The sequence below is a fragment of the Mesoplodon densirostris genome, chromosome 3 (assembly GCF_025265405.1).
Source record: "Mesoplodon densirostris isolate mMesDen1 chromosome 3, mMesDen1 primary haplotype, whole genome shotgun sequence".
NCBI lineage: Eukaryota > Metazoa > Chordata > Mammalia > Artiodactyla > Ziphiidae > Mesoplodon > Mesoplodon densirostris.
Window position 1 is genome coordinate 34,593,868 of NC_082663.1, and position 17,128 is coordinate 34,610,995.

At 42.9% G+C, this 17,128-nt stretch overlaps 1 protein-coding gene across 1 annotated transcript; it reads left to right on the forward strand.

Annotated features, from left to right (window-relative positions):
- The first annotated feature begins 2,081 nt into the window (after nucleotides 1–2,081).
- Nucleotides 2,082–16,169, forward strand: PTGER4 (prostaglandin E receptor 4). The gene is made up of 3 exons (XM_060092837.1): nucleotides 2,082–2,525; nucleotides 3,092–4,004; nucleotides 14,263–16,169. Exons 2-3 carry the CDS (start codon nucleotides 3,135–3,137, stop codon nucleotides 14,851–14,853), a joined length of 1,461 nt encoding a protein of 486 aa, XP_059948820.1. The 5' UTR covers nucleotides 2,082–2,525; nucleotides 3,092–3,134; the 3' UTR covers nucleotides 14,854–16,169.
- Nucleotides 16,170–17,128: the final 959 nt, after the last annotated feature.

Here is a 17,128-nt window from a genome sequence, read left to right on the forward strand (position 1 = left end):
AAAACCTGTAATATTAATTCTCTCAACAGTGTGCCTCAATTTTTACATTTAATATACTTTTCATCGTGAAAAGTTGACAAGTACTAATCCTAATTGTTCTCCATTTTAGGAACTTCAAGTGGAAAGAGAACTGGAAAAATATTTTTATTAGCAGAAAGTGATTGATTATAAGTGTAACTTCCCACTTCGTCTTCATATTGTGACTGACAACCACCTGACAGGGTAATAGTGATACAATGTGGTCAGAGAAGACTGGGGATTAGAAGGTCCAGTTTCCTTTTTCTAGTGTTGATTTGTTTTCAGTGCTGACACAATCCTAGAGCTTACTACTCATGGGAAGCACAGACAACAGGAGTGGTTATAGTGATGATTAAGACTCCAAAAAACTGACAAATCGCCATCAATTATTTTATATTGGCTAACAAATGTGTGTTTTTCTTTCTGAATCCCTGATATTCATGTGGAAACAATACAAACAACAGAATGATGTATCAACATATCCACATGGTGCCTTACGCAAAATGTGTAAATACAATTCTAATATGTCCTGTAATTAGTTGAAATCTGGAATGCCCTCTTTTGTTTCTCCTATTACTTATTTGTTACTGTGTCATTTGAGAATAACTGGAGAACCAGGTAAATTCTTAAGTTTGTTCATTCGTGAAATAATATTTAAGGCATGAGTGCCTGCTCTATCATAAGAAGAATCAAGTTATTTACCTACCCTGTGAGGAGATGCAATATGTTAAAATGCATGTATACAACCCCTGGAAAGAGGTTTTTTTAGGAACTGAAATTGTGAAGGCTCACACAATCTCACTTCATGGTTTAAAAAAAAAATGGTGAAGCAGTTATAATTATGCCATAAAGTTTTACAATCACTTTTTTTAGTTTTCAGTTCTTACTTCAGGAAGTAGAATAGAAAGAAGTGAATAACGAGTAGTCAAAAAAACTGTTCCCATCACAGAAGAAATTATAGTGCAATTCAAAGTAAAAAGGTAGAGCAATTAGGCTTTTCCAAGAGTTGACCAGGGTTAGAGTTAATTCCTTTACTCGAAAAACTTACAAATCCCAGTCTCACTCTGCATCAGCCTTTCCAAGGATTCGTGGTGAAGGTATCTAAACACGAACGTAACAGGGCCAAGACACGAAGCTCAGTCTAACCATTGTCACCAGGCGGAGAAGTTCTCCGGAGGAGGAGAAAGGCCTCCGCGGTTAGACGGGCAGCCCTCCCCCCTCACTACCCCTCCCCTGGGGGCCCGCGCACCACTTCTCCGCAGCCGCAGGGCTCTGCCACCTGCGCCGGGAGAGGTTGCTGTCCCGGCTCCTATTTTTTGCCTGGGACTGCCCTACCGAGCGCAGCCCACGGCCTGGGCGCTGCCAACTAACTCCTTTCATGGTGAGAAGATGGATTCTTCGTTGTTTCCCCGCCCATGCCTGGCGCCCACCCGCCCATCCACCCACCACAACCGTCGCGCGCACCCTACTTCTGACCCGGGGCCACGCGCGCACACACCCTATTTCTCCTCCCCGGGCCACGCGCGCGCGCGCACACACACACACCTCGGGCGTTCCAAAGTAGAGTCCTAAGCCGCTGACCTCCCTTCCCAGCACCCCGATGTTGCGACCCGCGTGAAGTAGGTGCGAGAAACAGCCCACTTGGAGCGGGAGGCAGTGAGGAAGAAGAGATGCCGGTTTCAGAGCTGGCCCCCCTGGATGCCGACTTCAGAGTACCTAAGAGGGTGCACAGAAGAGCACTGGGGCTTCCCCAGGGTTCCCGCGGACCACTGCTTCTCCGCACCACCTGCCTGAGGCGAGAGGACCAAGTCTCCAACACCCCCACCCCCACCTCGTTGGAGGGCGGGAAAGCCGCAGGGAACCGCCCCCCGAGGCGCGGTGGGATCCGCGCAGCCCGGAGCCCCTCCCACCAGCCCGCGGAGCTTCCTCGCCGCGCAGAGGAGCTAGCACGCGCCCCGCCCCCTCCCGGTCTGGCCAATGGGCGCCCGGGCCGCGCACTGTGTGGCCCCGCCTCCGCCAGGGAAACTTGAAGCAGGAGAAAAGTTTGTACAGAGGCTGGAAGGGCAAGAGCGGAGCTCCGAACAGGCAGCGCGAGAGGAAGATGAACGGCCCCAGGTCAGAGCCTCAGGCCGAGTGGACCTCAAGCCTCCCCCAGGGCGCCAAAAGCGGCCTCAGCTGCAGCCGCCAGCCCCGGTAGCCGCCCGCGCTGCCTTGGGCTGGGAAGGGAGGCGGCCCGAGCCGGGGATCGAGGCTCGGTGCCACCTGCGCGCGCGGCAGTACACCTGAGCGCCGTCCGCCCGCGGACGAGACCTGCGGGCTTCGCAAAACTTGGATCGTCTTTGAAGAAACGAAGGAAAGGAGAAAGAAAAAAAAAATCCAAGATCAGGCTTCACTGACCCATTTCGCTGTCCTTCTGGTTCTCCAAGGTTTTGAAAGCTGACCACTCTGACCCCTGTACCGGAAAATTGGCAGCCACTGAGAGCAGGCTCTGAGAAGGCAACGGCTTGGTAAGCTCCACACTGAGCGGGGCAAGGCTGAGGGCAGGGTGAAGGCGTGTCCAGGATATCCGAGGCTTGACCCTGGGGGCTTACGTGGCTGCCACCTCCGCGGCTACCACAGGTGAGATAGGGTTGGAAGCACTGGGCAGAGAGCGGTGGGCAGGCGCCCTTTGAGCCGAGCCAGGGAGGGAAGAGCGTGCTCTCCAAATTATCTTCCGTAACCTGGTTTCTGTGAGACTTTTATTGACTCAGAATCTGTCGGGAAAACGAGCAAAACACTTTTCCCTTGAGATAAGTCTTGTTCATCTTGGCAGTGGATGAGTTGGCTTGGAGGAGGAGAATGGCAGTACTAACGTATAAATATTAATGCCAGTAGAGTGGTGCTGCTGGCAGGACGTATCCGGAGCCTGGAGATTTCGGTAGCCGCAGTTGGTAAGTGGCTACAATCCACAATGTAGGATCGAGTTGCTCCCCTGGTCTCATCAGCATATTGTCTCTTGGGCGCGGGTCTGACACCTTTTTGCAAGTGGTAATTTCAGCTCACCGCGTCTTTGTCTCTCTCCTACCAACCACAGACCCAGCCTCGCGCTCCAAGGCAGTGTACCGCCGGCCACCACCATGGCCACCCCTGGAAGCAATGCATCCGTCCTGGCCTCCGACCGACTGAACAGCCCAGTGACCATCCCGGCGGTGATGTTCATCTTCGGGGTGGTGGGCAACCTGGTGGCCATCGTGGTGCTGTGCAAGTCGCGCAAAGAGCAAAAGGAGACGACTTTCTACACATTGGTATGCGGGCTGGCGGTCACCGACCTGCTGGGCACGTTGCTGGTGAGCCCGGTGACCATCGCCACGTACATGAAGGGCCAGTGGCCCGGGGGCCCCGCGCTGTGCGAGTACAGCACCTTCATCCTGCTCTTCTTCGGCCTGTCGGGGCTCAGCATCATCTGTGCCATGAGTATCGAGCGCTACCTGGCCATCAACCACGCCTACTTCTACAGCCACTACGTGGACAAGCGGCTGGCGGGCCTCACGCTCTTCGCGGTCTACGCGTCCAACGTGCTCTTCTGCGCGCTGCCCAACATGGGCCTCGGCAGCTCGCGGCTGCAGTACCCGGACACCTGGTGCTTCATCGACTGGACCACCAATGTGACGGCGCACGCCGCCTTCTCCTACATGTACGCGGGCTTCAGTTCCTTCCTTATTCTCGCCACCGTGCTCTGCAACGTGCTCGTGTGCGGCGCGCTGCTCCGCATGCACCGTCAGTTCATGCGCCGCACCTCGCTGGGCACCGAGCAGCACCACGCGGCCGCCGCCGTGGTCCAGGCCGCCTTCCGGGGCTCCTCGGCCGCCGCCTCCCCCGCCCTGCCGCGCCTCAGCGACTTTCGCCGCCGCCGGAGCTTCCGCCGCATCGCGGGCGCCGAGATCCAGATGGTCATCTTACTCATCGCCACCTCCCTAGTGGTGCTGATCTGCTCCATCCCGCTGGTGGTGAGTGGCTGGGGCCAGGGCTCCACTCGGCCCTTTTCCTGCATCCACCTCCCTCCTCCATCTCCCGCTCCCTCCTCTCCCTCTCATTCCTCGGCTACCAACACGTCTCCTCCAGGTCGGGGCTGGATCTGCATGCTCTGCTTCTCAGAGCAGGCCCGACCTCTTTTTAGGCCCCGTCGCTAAAGAGATGCAGCAGGTGCCTTTCCCCTACATCGCCGTTTCCTTTCCCGAAAGCCGGGTTCTGTCTGTCTGTCTCTCTCTCTCTCTGTCTGTCTGTCTCTCTCTCACTCTCACTCTCTCACTCTCTCTCGGGACAGCCCCTACCCCTTGCTGACAGCCCCTACCCCTTGCTGCCTGACACTGGTCTTCAGCCTTCCGGGAACACCCGCCGCACTCTGTCAGATGCAGAGGGGAAACCCTTGTAGTGTGACTTAGCCCCGTCTTCTGCACTGTCTAGGGCAGAATCCGAAACGTCAGGTGGTGATCTCTTTGGTGTACACTCCTTACAATAGTGGGGTTTTTATTTATGTCGGGTTTTTTGGTACCTTATGTAGAATTTTAGAGCTAGAAGGGATAGTGGATGCATTTTGGTCTAGTCTAACTCCTTCACTTTACACAGGGAGTGACTTGCTTAAAATAGTCCAGCAGAGCTAGTCTATCAAGCTGAACTCCCTGCTCTTTACCATGCTGGGAAGCACATCGCAGTGCACATGTGGCCCTACACAGGCATGGTCCAGACTCAGGTTCCGTCATTCTCTCTAGGGGCCAGGAAAGCAAGGTTTCTCAGGGGGCATATTAAGGGCAGGCTGATGTACATGGGGTATTGAATTCGAATCCTCGGCTGTGAGGGGTACAGTGCCTTTCTAGAGAAATGGGGTTTTAGAGATGGTCATCTTATTTATTGCCAAGCCAAAGCCTTGCAGCTTGAAATGAACCTCAGACCCTTCTGACTCCAAACCCTTCTTCTGTTATATTACGTCATGTCTCCCTCCTTGAACGCTTCTAATTTTGGCCTTCGCAGCAGTTTGTGTATTTGAGTTTTGGTACACTTTATTTTCAGGACACCACCTTCTTTAAAATTGCCTTTGGATCAACTTTCAAAGTGTTTTAAAATGTCATAAGCAGGAAGGTTGAAAGCCTACCTAGTTCTCCTCTATTTGCACTAGAAACCCATGGGCAGATGCACATACTACTGTATCTAGAGTTTCTCTTGAAAGCAACTAGTTCTGAGTTTTTCCATCTCTCAAAACACCTCATTCCTGGAAATTCTAAACTATCAACTCAAAAAAGTTCGGGTTTTTTTTATGCTGACTGAGAGCAAAAGAAAATAAATGTAACAGGTTATTATTCCTTCTTTTCCCTTATTAATGCTGTTCGGGGATCTTTAATATAAAAATATTATATCTCTCGTAAAATTGACTGTAAATGGAAGGAACTTCGAGGTGGCTGAAAGCCAGCATACAGTAGCTTCTTGCCAATTTGTATAAACAGAAGTAAATGTAATTGGCCAGAAGGGCCTTTAAACCATTGCAGGACCCACTATAATTTACAGAATTGATTGAGCCACATAGATATATTTTACTGTCTGTAATGGCAACTCAGAATAAAGTGAGATTTTGGAAGAAACAACTCTGCTCCTGCTGGGGCTTCCTTCTGTGGCCTCTGCCTTATGTTTTACAGAACAGTAAATGCCAAAGTGAGTTGTTGTTGTTTGCAGAACATGCACTTTAAGGAACTGAGGAATCAGAGCTAGAAGCTTAGCAATAAGCACATACTTTAAAAATGTGTTTTGGTTGGAGATAAGCATGTGAAGCTGTTGATTACCGCACAGTCACAGATGAATTGTTTTCTTCAAGCCTCTTATGGGCTGAAATAGCACATCTGACCCAATGGTGCAGGGCCATTTATCACAAAGCCTTTGACATTATTTGAGAAGCAAGAGGCAAGAAATTATAGGAGCTGTATTTGTGGTTTTCAAATTAACCATATTTTAACTAACAGGGACTATACTCTATATAAAGTCAGTATCAAGTAGTTGTTAAGTCATTTTACCCTGAAAATTGACAATGGCTCAGCTGAGAAGTAATCACATGCACATACCTTTGTAAGTAATAAGGAATCATACAAGTAATGGCAGGTTCAGTTTTTAGCCTTTAGTTTTGGCCACTAAAATCTAATTTCAGAATCAATTTAATTGTAAATTAATGATAAGAATGGTGTCATTGTCCTACTCACCCAGCCACAGTTTAGCAATTACTGAAAGAATTAAAAGGGAAACATCCACAATGGTAGCCTTCCTTGGGTTACTTTTACAACTTTCTTGTTTTTTCATGTTTCTCTTATTCATATTGTAATTTAAGTTGAAAGTTTCTGAACTTTGACATTTAAAATAGTCAGATCTATCTTCAGTTCCAAGGAAACTAATGAAGCATCTCTTTTAACTTTATCAAATAAAGTTGGTCGCTAATCCTATTTGAGGCAAATCAAACCCTTTGAAACATTTAAAATGCTTTGGAAATAATAGAGCAAATACAGTTTATGTGCAGTTTAGCAAAGCTTGACTCACAACATGTAAGGAAAACAAGGAGTCACTGCAAAAGACCCACATTTTTTATCTTTTGGACACCAGGGAAGGAAAAACTACAGTGGCTCTTAGAGGGCAGCTGATATTGAATTTAGGATCAAAAGTAAATTTTAATTTGTTATCCAAAATATATATGTCGCATAAATAGAACTTGGAATGGAAATTTGAGAAAGGTTGGAAAGTTGGTTGTGGATATATAAGGGACTGTGCTGAAGTTGCAAAATTTTCTAAAGCGAGTCATAAGCAATGAACAGAAAAGATGTAAATACAATGGACAGGGAACATTACATGACAAGGTTCTGTGGGAAGGCGGTGGTTGTCATTTTGTCTATTCTATTTATAACCAGGCTCTGGTTTTTAAAATACAAGAGAAGCTAAAGAAATGAAAGAATCTATGCTTAAGATAATAAAAGGGATTGAATTCTTTAGAAATATGTGAGAGCCTCCTAAGGTCCTGGTGTTAAATGCTGCAGCTGGATCAACGTCTCGTGTCTAATTTTGCAGTCACTAATGTTACGATAATGATTATAATCCAATCTTTTGCCTCAGGGCTAAACAGTTACACTGTAGGATTTGAAAAGGCATTTGCCCCCCATGCACAGGCAAGCCATGGCAGTATTTATTGCTTACTCGTTTCTTTTATTTTCTTTCTTCTTACTCTGAAGTAGCAAGCATTCATCTCTGTTAAGGGCAGAATGGCCAATTTGATTCATCTTCTGCCTGGGATGGGTGAAACTTAGGTTTTCAGGAAAATAGCTTCCTGTGAGTGTTTGTTTCCTTACTATAAACTAGTTGTCTGCATAAAGACTTCATCAGCATCTGATCAGCAAAGGTTTATTAGAGCAGAGGAAAGCTGTGTAGACTTTTGTTTACAGACTGAAAGTGGAATCTTAAAACAACTGATGGGGTTTCAGATGAGTAAAAATCACATCTAGAGGTACACGAGGAATACCATAAATCCAGGCACTATTACAGCAGAACCTGAAGGATCTGATTATTGTTTTCAAATATATTTGGCTAAATTAAAAAATAACAATGCCCCAAAGCAGATTTTTAGCCATAACGTAAAATTGCAGACCCAGCAGTAGTAAGTACCTTGAAGACTGCAAAGCAGCACATAAAAGTAAGGTGTTTTCCCTGCATCTCATCCGAGTCTTAAAAAAAGCTTTAGGATCCTCAACTGCAGATGAAGATTATATCATGCTACTTCCTGGGCGGCTGTGGGTGAGTCCTAGTCTAATGTTCCTTTCGCCATGCTGTGCTGACCTGTCAAGGCTTGGTTATGGAACATCTGCTAATAAGATACTTTTCCCCCAGAGCTGAAGTGATTCTTGCAGGCTCCTATTAGAATGCTGAAAGTTAGAGTTTAAAAAAACAAACACTGCAGAAATAAATTTTCAATGTACAGACCTGACCTATAGAGATGAGGCAATTCGCCTGCAGTTAAATGGCCAGTTAGTGAGGCAGAGGGAAGGAGAACAGAGCTCTCACTCCACCACACAGCCAAGCACTCTCTCTACTCTCCTTTACTTAGAGATTTTTTTTTGTCGCTAAATTTAAAAAAAAAGGCGAGTATTTCTAGTAACAGCTGTGTCAATTTTGGACTCTTCACAGGGCAGTTAGATAACTGAGCACACACAGATCACTCCTTTTATGTGCTCAGAACAGAACAAGGAGCACACACACACAAATCCAGTTACAGGTTCTTGTCATTTGTTGGAAAACATTTCTACCTCGACAGTCTAATCAAAATCTCAACATTCTTTTTCAATTAGACATTCCCCGCCAACAAGTTAATTCTTAAACAGGAAGTATGTGTTTTTGATACCGTGTCATTAACTATATACCCCAAAGCTACCTCTAAGCTGTGGTTTAAAAATTATTGGTATATTCCACAGTGGCCAAGCCTCCACATATTTGTACTAAAGCCCTTTCATAATTTGCTCAAAAATTCTTTATGGAGCAGGGCCAGGATTTGAACAGAACGAGGGCATTTATCTTTACAACAAGTAGCCTCCCTTATAGCTTTCCTGTCATCACATCTAATTTTGAATTTATCATCTTTTCTCCAAGTTATGTTCCAGTGCTCCTGAATCCTAATGTCTAGTCATCTTTGAGAAGTTCAGAATATTGTCGTGTATGCCAATTCTAACAAGAAGCCACAGGCGCAAATCTGCAGCTACTGAAAACTAGACTAACTTTTAAAATTGCAAGAGACTGTATGTGTTGTTTGTATTCAGTGAATTCTTTTAAGGTGTTCCCCCGCCCGCCTCCGACTCAGAGGTTCAGTTTTCTCAGCAGCACACTCTTCCAAAACTGAAAACTGCCTGAACATGTTTATTTGTGTAACAAGAGCCCATTGGACATGAATTGCAGAAAAGTGCTTTCCCCTCCCTACATGACACTGAAGTCCTGCTGTGGATGGTCCCATCTTAATCTGGGGTTTCCCCCCTTTCGGCAGAGCGAATCAAGTAGCCTTTAAAGTAAGACAGAGATGGCTATATTTTTTTCAAACCTTATGAAGTGCGTGGGCATTTTGTTCTTTTTTGCCTTCTTTTTCTCTACTTCAAGTCAGTCTCCATTGAGAACATGCTGCAAAGGAAAACTCTTTCATCTTGATTTTTTTCAAATGATTTGACCAACTTTTGAGAATGTTTTTACCTGAATTTGGAATGTTGCTTTTCAAACTCATGTTTATGCTACCCCGTGAGCTCTCCTTTCCTGCGAAGACATTAAATGACCAGGTTCAGTAGCTTGTATTAATTGTAAGCACCCCCCGACCATGGAACTCCGAAATAAGGCTCTTTCATTCCCTTAACAGTAGTCAGAATTAATTACTGCTGAACATGAAGTGAGCCACAAAGATGATTCTTTCCTTGCCTCTCGTCACCTTTGATTATGTAAGTCCATTATTAATTTTTTTTAACAACACTCTGGCTTTTCTGAAAGGTCATGGGAATTTAAAAATTGAATGGTAACTCCTAATATTGCATTCCCTTAAATAGCTACAAATTTCATTCCTTCCATATCCATTTCAGCTGTTCAAAATTCTTCCTCCTTTCAGTAGTAACCACGTTTCCCTAGAGGAAGCGGTGGGAGAAACAACTAGCAACAAAACATTTCTATGTTAAAAATTTGAAAAAAAAATTTTTGAGAAATGCAAAGTTTAGAATTAACCAAGATTCTGTTCTGAAAGAGGGTCTTGGAGGTGGCTGGGCAAAATGCTTCTTTTTCTTTTAAATTTATTTGTTTGTTTGTTTTTGGCTGTGTTGGGTCTTCGTTTGCTGTGCAAGGGCTTTCTCTAGTTGTGGCAAGTGGGGGCCACTCTTCATCGCGGTGCGCGGGCCTCTCACTATCGCGGCCTCTCTTGTTGCGGAGCATAGGCTCCAGACGCGCAGGCTCAGTAGTTGTGGCTCACGGGCCTAGTTGCTCCGTGGCATCTGGGATTTTCCCAGACCAGGGCTCGAACACTAGTCTCCTGCATTGGCAGGCAGATTCTCAACCACTGCGCCACCAGGGAAGCCTGCAAAACGCTTCTTAAGCGGCCTGTGGGACCAAAAACTCCCAAGTGGAGCAACACTGCCACCTAGAGGCTGGAAGTCTCAAGTTCGCACAAATCCTGCCTTAGGTTTTTCACTAGAGGCTACTACACACCAGGGAGGGCCTGATACTAACAGATTTAAATCTATCCTTTCTTTTACCCTTAGGAACCTACTGTGTGAGAGTAAAATATAGATCTCATGCTTTTTACCAATAATTCCCTTGTCAGGAAATAACTCTTAAACAGAAAGCCAGCCGGCCTTAAAACAGAAAAAGCAACATGGAAGTCATCTGGAGACCTGGGGCCCAGACCAAAATCGCCCACCAACAGGGTGGGGGATCTAAATAAGGTTCTCAAAACGTCCAGGTTTCTGTAACACTTCATCTGAGAAAAGGTCCGTAGACCTGAGGGAATCTCGATGCCCAGCGCAGCTGAGAACCTCAATAAAGAGTATGGTGGGAGGAAACCAAGATGCTTTGTTTCACTGGTTTTTGAAAGGATAGAAAATCAGTCATCCTTTGTCTTGATAGTATCATTTATCCAAACATGGTTTCTAATAGTATTTTAAGAGTAGTCATCATATACTGCTGTTCATTCTAGTTCAGTTTTTATTTAGCTGTCTTCCTGAGATCAGGGTAATAATTTCATCTTAGAGCCATTTGACTGCGTTATTCTATGAGATTTGCAGGACTGCAATTGCTTATTCAAAACATTTAGCACCAGATGTGTTTTAAATTCAGAACTTCTTGGCTTTTAGAAGAGTAATTTAGTAATATACTAAATGTATAAATGTATAAAATGTAATATCCCCATCAGAACTGGAACAGGACCTCTGGAGCAAAACATAGGAATATTCACATTAAGTAGAATAAATAAAATTATAAATCACTTCATGGTCTAGTCAGTTCAGGTTTTACAACCAAAAACAAAACAAAGCAAATGAATATCAAAACAATAACAACTTCTTGATAAAGGATTATAAGCCTGTGGTTGACTGAGGTCTAAACTCCAGTGTAGGAAGAAAGAGAAATGCAGTTACACCTCACTGATCTATAGCATCATCTAGAAATAAGTTTCATATAAGTTGAGTTTTGCAGATTAATGAAATTTATTTACACATTTTAGACTCTTTAATCCAATTTGTTATAAATCTTTCTAAAATATCCCTATTCTTTCTTAGTGACTCATACACCATGAATATTAATTATTATACTGTATGGCAAAGTGGCAATGTCATCAACTCTTATTAAAGTTAGAAATATTTGTCCCTAATTAAATGGCTCCAGCTATGCTTTTATGAGTTCTTTCTTCTTTTTATGGTTTTTAATGCATCCTCCTTGGCTGTGAGACTCACTTCTTACTTCTCCCTAACCTTAAATAATTACTGAAGGCAATAATAATTATCAAATAATTACTAAAGACAGACGGCAGTTATCTTAAAACCACTATTTTTATATGAATTACAGCGAGATTTTTATATAAAAGATCCTGGTGGAATTAGAAGTAAGACCCAGACATCATCATCATCATCATCATCATCATCATCCTTTAAGAGAAAAATTCTGGGGTTTTTTTGCATTTATATATATATATATATATATATATATATATATATATATATATATACACACACACACACACATATATTTATTTATTGAGATATAATTGCTATATAATATATTTGTTTCAGGTGCACAGCATAAGGATTCAATATTTTTATATATTACAAAATAATCACCACAATAAGTCTAATTAACATCTATCCCCACACATAATTACAAGATGTTTTTCCTATGATGAGAGCTCCTAAGATCTGCTCTTCAGGAGTAAATGTGAAAGTGTACATTTAACAAGTACTTTTTTGAAGCAGACTCATAGGTATAGAGAACAAACTAGTGGTTACCAGTGGGGAGAGGGAAGGGGGAGGGGCAACAAAGGGGTAGGGGATTAAGAGGTACAAGCTATTAGGTATTAAATAAAGTACAAGAATATATTGTACAACACAGGGAATACAACCAATATTGTATAATAACTATAAATGGAGTATAACCTTTAAAAATTGTGAATCACTGTATTGTACACCTGTAATTTACATAACATTGTATGTCAACTATACTTCAATTTTTTAAAAAGAGAAAACAATAACAAGTGCTTTTACCTCTAAGGAATAAAATGATAGTCTTCCTTCAGTTTACACAAATTCATACTCTTTTCATTGAGTCATTTGAAGTTCTCAGAAGTTGGCATATCATTTCATTCTTCCATGACTTGTCATTTTAAATAGAGTAATTGTATGTGCATCAGGCTTCCCTGGTGGCGCAGTGGTTGAGAATCCGCCTGCCAATGCAGGGGACATGGGTTCGAGCCCTGGTCCAGGAAGATCCCACATGCCACAGAGCAACTAAGCCCGTGTGCCACAACTACTGAGCCTGTGCTCTAGAGCCTGCGAGCCACAACTACTGAGCCCACGTGCCACAACTACTGAAGCGGGCACGCCTAGAGCCCATGCTCTGCAACAAGAGAAGCCACCACAACGAGAAGCCTGCGCACCGCAGCAGAAGAGTAGCCCCTGCTTGCTGCAACTAGAGAAAGCCCGTGTGCAGCAACAAAGACCCAACGCAGTCAAAAATAAATAAAATAAAATACTATGTCCTTCCTTCTAAATTCAGCAAACTCCCCCTCATCCATCAAAACTCAGTCCAAGCTCCTCTCCCACAGGAAGCATCTTCTGATGCCCTCCCCTCCAGGTCTGGGTTAGCTGTGCCCCCTGTAAATGCCTCTCATCATTTACCCCCAGCAATAGTTGATCTACCTTCCTGTTTTGCATGCTGGAGGTTACTCTCTGCCTTCAAGTGTTGTTTGGTCTTTAATGCAACTTTTTGTGCCCAGAACCTATCACAATGCCTAACACACAATAAAGGCTTACTATTAAATGATTAAATGCATGAAAGAATATGAGTAAATAAGTGATTATGGTAAGAGCAAAAACGTTTAACTGTCAAAAAGAAGACTCCACAACAGCAAAAAGGTTGTTAGGGTCTCCTCGTGTTTACTTCATTCATGCCATCCCGGCCTGTGCTGGGCTGGCAGCGTGCCCCTTCCCTTGAAGAGCTCAAACTGAATGAGTTGTCATCCCCTTTAGGCTGTCCAGAGAGCTCATGGCTGTTTACTGGCTCAAATGCTCCAGAGACACAAAGGAGGGATGGATTCCCTGAGTGGCAGTTGTTGAGCAAAACCATAGTTCCCAGGCAGCAGGGAGCCAGTGAAGGTTTAGCAGCCAAGTAGCATAATCATATCTGCATTTTAGAAATAATCTCCTGGTGGTAGTTTGGAGGATGAATTGGAAAGAACAGAAATCGGAGGTGGGAAAGCTAGTTTGGTGGTTGATGCAGTTATCCAGCTGAGGAATGCAGTTAGAGGGGGAAAAGGGGAAAGGTTTTCTTTTTTTCTTCTTTTCATTTATTGTATTTATTTCTTGACATATAGTTAGCTTATAGAAAAGATTTTTGAAGGAAGAGTTGATAACACTAGATGATTATTATAACTGGGGAACAGATTCATATAGAGAAAATAAAAACTATTATCTGGTCATTCTAGATGATAATAGATTCAGATATTGGTTTAAAAGTTTCCAGGATATTCTTTCTAGATCCTAAAATAAATTTCTGGGCTTTTCTGTGATTAGATGATTAGTTGACTTCCAAAATAAGTTGCATTTAAATATATACAAAGCCAACTGGCATAAAGGAAATGAGTGCCTATTGGGGAAAAAAAGATACTTCATTAGATTTACAAAAACTTGAAAGCACTCACAGAAATGAAGTTAATAAAATTCTTCTCCAGGGAACTTCATGCATATGTTACCTGTACACACATTGCATTCTTTTATACCATCTTTGATCTTGGAAAGATATTCATAAGGTAGTTACAAATATATTCAAGTTACACTGACTTGAAACATAAATGTTAATCGGTGGTTTTTCTGAAGCTAATTGTGTATGCTGCTCTTTTCCTGACACTTAGTAACAGAAAAGAGGGCAGCTACCTAACGTTACTAAGTTAGATGTTGCATAAAAATGTTTCTCCCAGTTGCTTAATGATAAACACTAAATGTGGGCATCTCATTTACACAGGTGCGGGTGTTCATCAACCAGTTATATCAGCCAAGTTTGGAGCGAGTAATCAGCAAAAACCCAGATTTGCAGGCCATCCGAATTGCTGCTGTGAACCCCATCCTGGATCCCTGGATATACATCCTCCTGCGGAAGACAGTGCTCAGTAAAGCGATAGAGAAGATCAAATGCCTCTTCTGCCGCATCGGGGGCTCGCGCAGAGAGCGTTCGGGGCAGCACTGCTCAGACAGTAGAAGGACATCCTCTGCCATGTCCAGCCACTCTCGCTCCTTTCTCTCCCGGGAGCTGAAGGAGGTCAGCAGCACGTCTCAGACCCTCCTTTACATGCCAGACCTCAGTGAAAATAGCCTTGGAGGCAGGAATTTGCTTCCGGGTGTGCCTGGCATGGGCCTGACCCAAACAGACAGCACATCACTCAGGACTCTGCGAATCTCAGAAACCTCAGACTCCTCACAGGGGCAGGACTCAGAGAGTGTCTTACTGGTGGACGAGGTTGGTGGGAGTGGCAGGGCTAGACCTGCCCAAAAGGGGAGCTCCCTGCAAGTCACATTTCCCAATGAAACACTGAACTTATCAGAAAAATGTATATAGTAGTGAAGGAAAGAAATACAGCACTATTTCTGGAAGCTTCTAAGATCCTGTGCAATAGACACATAAATGAACTGTTTAGCCGTGCTCAGAAGGGCCCTCTTCATTCTACAATGCACATTAGAGAATATCCTGGCTTTTGGGCACTTTTTCAAGCAATCAAGTTGATTCCTATGGGTCCCGAGGTCTGAAGCACATTGGCTGCCATCTCGCTAGGATACAGGATTTCGGTTACAACTTGATGGCTGGGAAGATGTACCCTCAGTTTTTCTACTTGATAGGAGGATGGCATAAGTTTGCTATTTTCATAACATCAAGAGCTTTATATCTGGCACACAGCAGAAGGCCAGGTACAGAAGGGCTCTATTCCAATAAACTAGGAGGACTATCTTATGGATGATTTAAGTGTCTCACTAAAGCATGAAATGTGAATTTTATTGTTGTAAATATGATTTAAGGTATTTAAAGTATTGTCTTCTCTGTGAGAAGGTTTATTGTTAATACAAGGTATAATAAAATTATGGTAACCCCTCTCCCCCTAGTATAACCAGCTGAAGTTGCAGGTGTTAGATATTTTTCATAACCAAGTTCAGGCTATGGTGTTGAAAATTCACAGTGAGAGTCGTATCTATAAAAAAGATAAATTTTTAAAACAAAGAGTTTAGCACTATTAAAGGAATAAAGCAAAATACTATTTAAGACACGAAAATTACAGGCCAAAATGTTAAAGTTCTTTCTAAGCTATGTGTAATACATAGTGAAAAACGTTTAGTGATGCTGCATGCATTTATCCAGAAAACTGTGATTTCAGGAGAACCCAACATGCTGATAAATATTTTGTACTTCTGTCTTCTCTAGCTGGTACTTTTTAAAATGTAACATAAATTTTAAAAAGTGTTTAATAAGTAACCCATAATTGAAGTGTATAATATAAAAATAAAAAGTCTAAGCAGCTTGTTTTCCCCCCAGAAGTGTGCATAGTTTTACTTTCCTAAGGAATGATCTAGAATATTCTTTAAAATTTAAGAGAAAGGCACATTGCACCATGAAGGGCTTTACTTGGAGGCGTGGAAGGATTAGTTAAATTAGCCTTTCACAGATGTCACAACAGAAGGGGTACAGAAATTGGGCATGTAAGGGTCATCTTTTAAAAGTTTTGTGTTAACGCCCAGTAATGCTGTACACATATTTGAAGGACCTTCTCAAAGAAATATTAAGCATGTTTTGTTGCTTAAAGTGTTTTTGTGAATTGCTTGGTTGTAATTAAATTGAGCCTGATAGTGATGTGGTTTTAAGCAGTTGTACCAACTGAAATTATTTTGGAGATTATAATAAATAAATACACTCAGTCTGAGTTCCATATCATCAGTTTTGGAAAACTTGTGTGATTTCTGTGTGTTTGTTTCAGGTCATCTTTCATCTTTTTAAATTGAAATATTTAAAATTTTTTATTTTAAAATAATGTCGAAGGTAAAGTTACAAGAATAGCACAGAGCCTTGGATCCACTTAATGAAGACAGGCATTTAGAAACCAAGATCTGGGTGCAAAGTGTACTCAAAATTACCAGTCTGTATGGATAGTAGGGAAGACAGTATTATGCTTAACTTGCTACATGTAAAGGATCCAAATATTTAATATTAAAAAATTAGCATAAACTTGTGACCCTTCCTACTTGTTAATTCTCCAGGTCAGTGCTTTTCAACTTTAGCATGCATCACAGTCATCTGCAAGTCTTGTGAAAACACGAAGTTTCTGATTCAGTAGGTCTGGGGTATATCCTAGGTGATGCTGATGCTGCCAGTATTAGAACACACTGAGTAGCAACAATCCCCAGGAGTGAGGTTATGATTTTTTTTTTTTGCGATTTTTTTAGAGAGATTTTTGGATGATATCAGAAAAGCAAGACTGTCATCTTCACAGTCCTGATGGCTTAGTGATTTTCGGCTGAGGGAGGGCTACCTCAGAAAAGGAGATCTGGCTCTTTCTATTTTACCGTGCTAACCAATGAATAAGAAACAATGTTTTCAGAGGATATTTTACTTGTGAGAGAAGCTTTTGTTTTTCTTCCATGTGTATGGACAATGAGACCACATCTAAATTTATGTATAAATGAATATATATATTCATCACCCATGTTCATGGAGAAAAAACAAAGCCTCATTCAGAAGTTAGCATTACTAATAGTCAAGGCATACTCTCACTCATCCTTTACTTCAGGTTCACCACCGAGAATGCTGATTCTGGCTTATTCTTTTTTTTAATTGGAATAAAACTCAC

What these genes read in the sequence shown, in the direction of transcription:
- PTGER4 (XM_060092837.1), top strand. Translation starts at nt 3,135, where the DNA reads ATGGCCACCCCTGGAAGCAATGCATCCGTCCTGGCCTCCGACCGACTG. An exon ending in TCTGCTCCATCCCGCTGGTG is followed by an intron (nt 4,005 to 14,262) that starts GTGAGTGGCTGG and finishes TCATTTACACAG; the next exon opens with GTGCGGGTGTTCATCAACCA.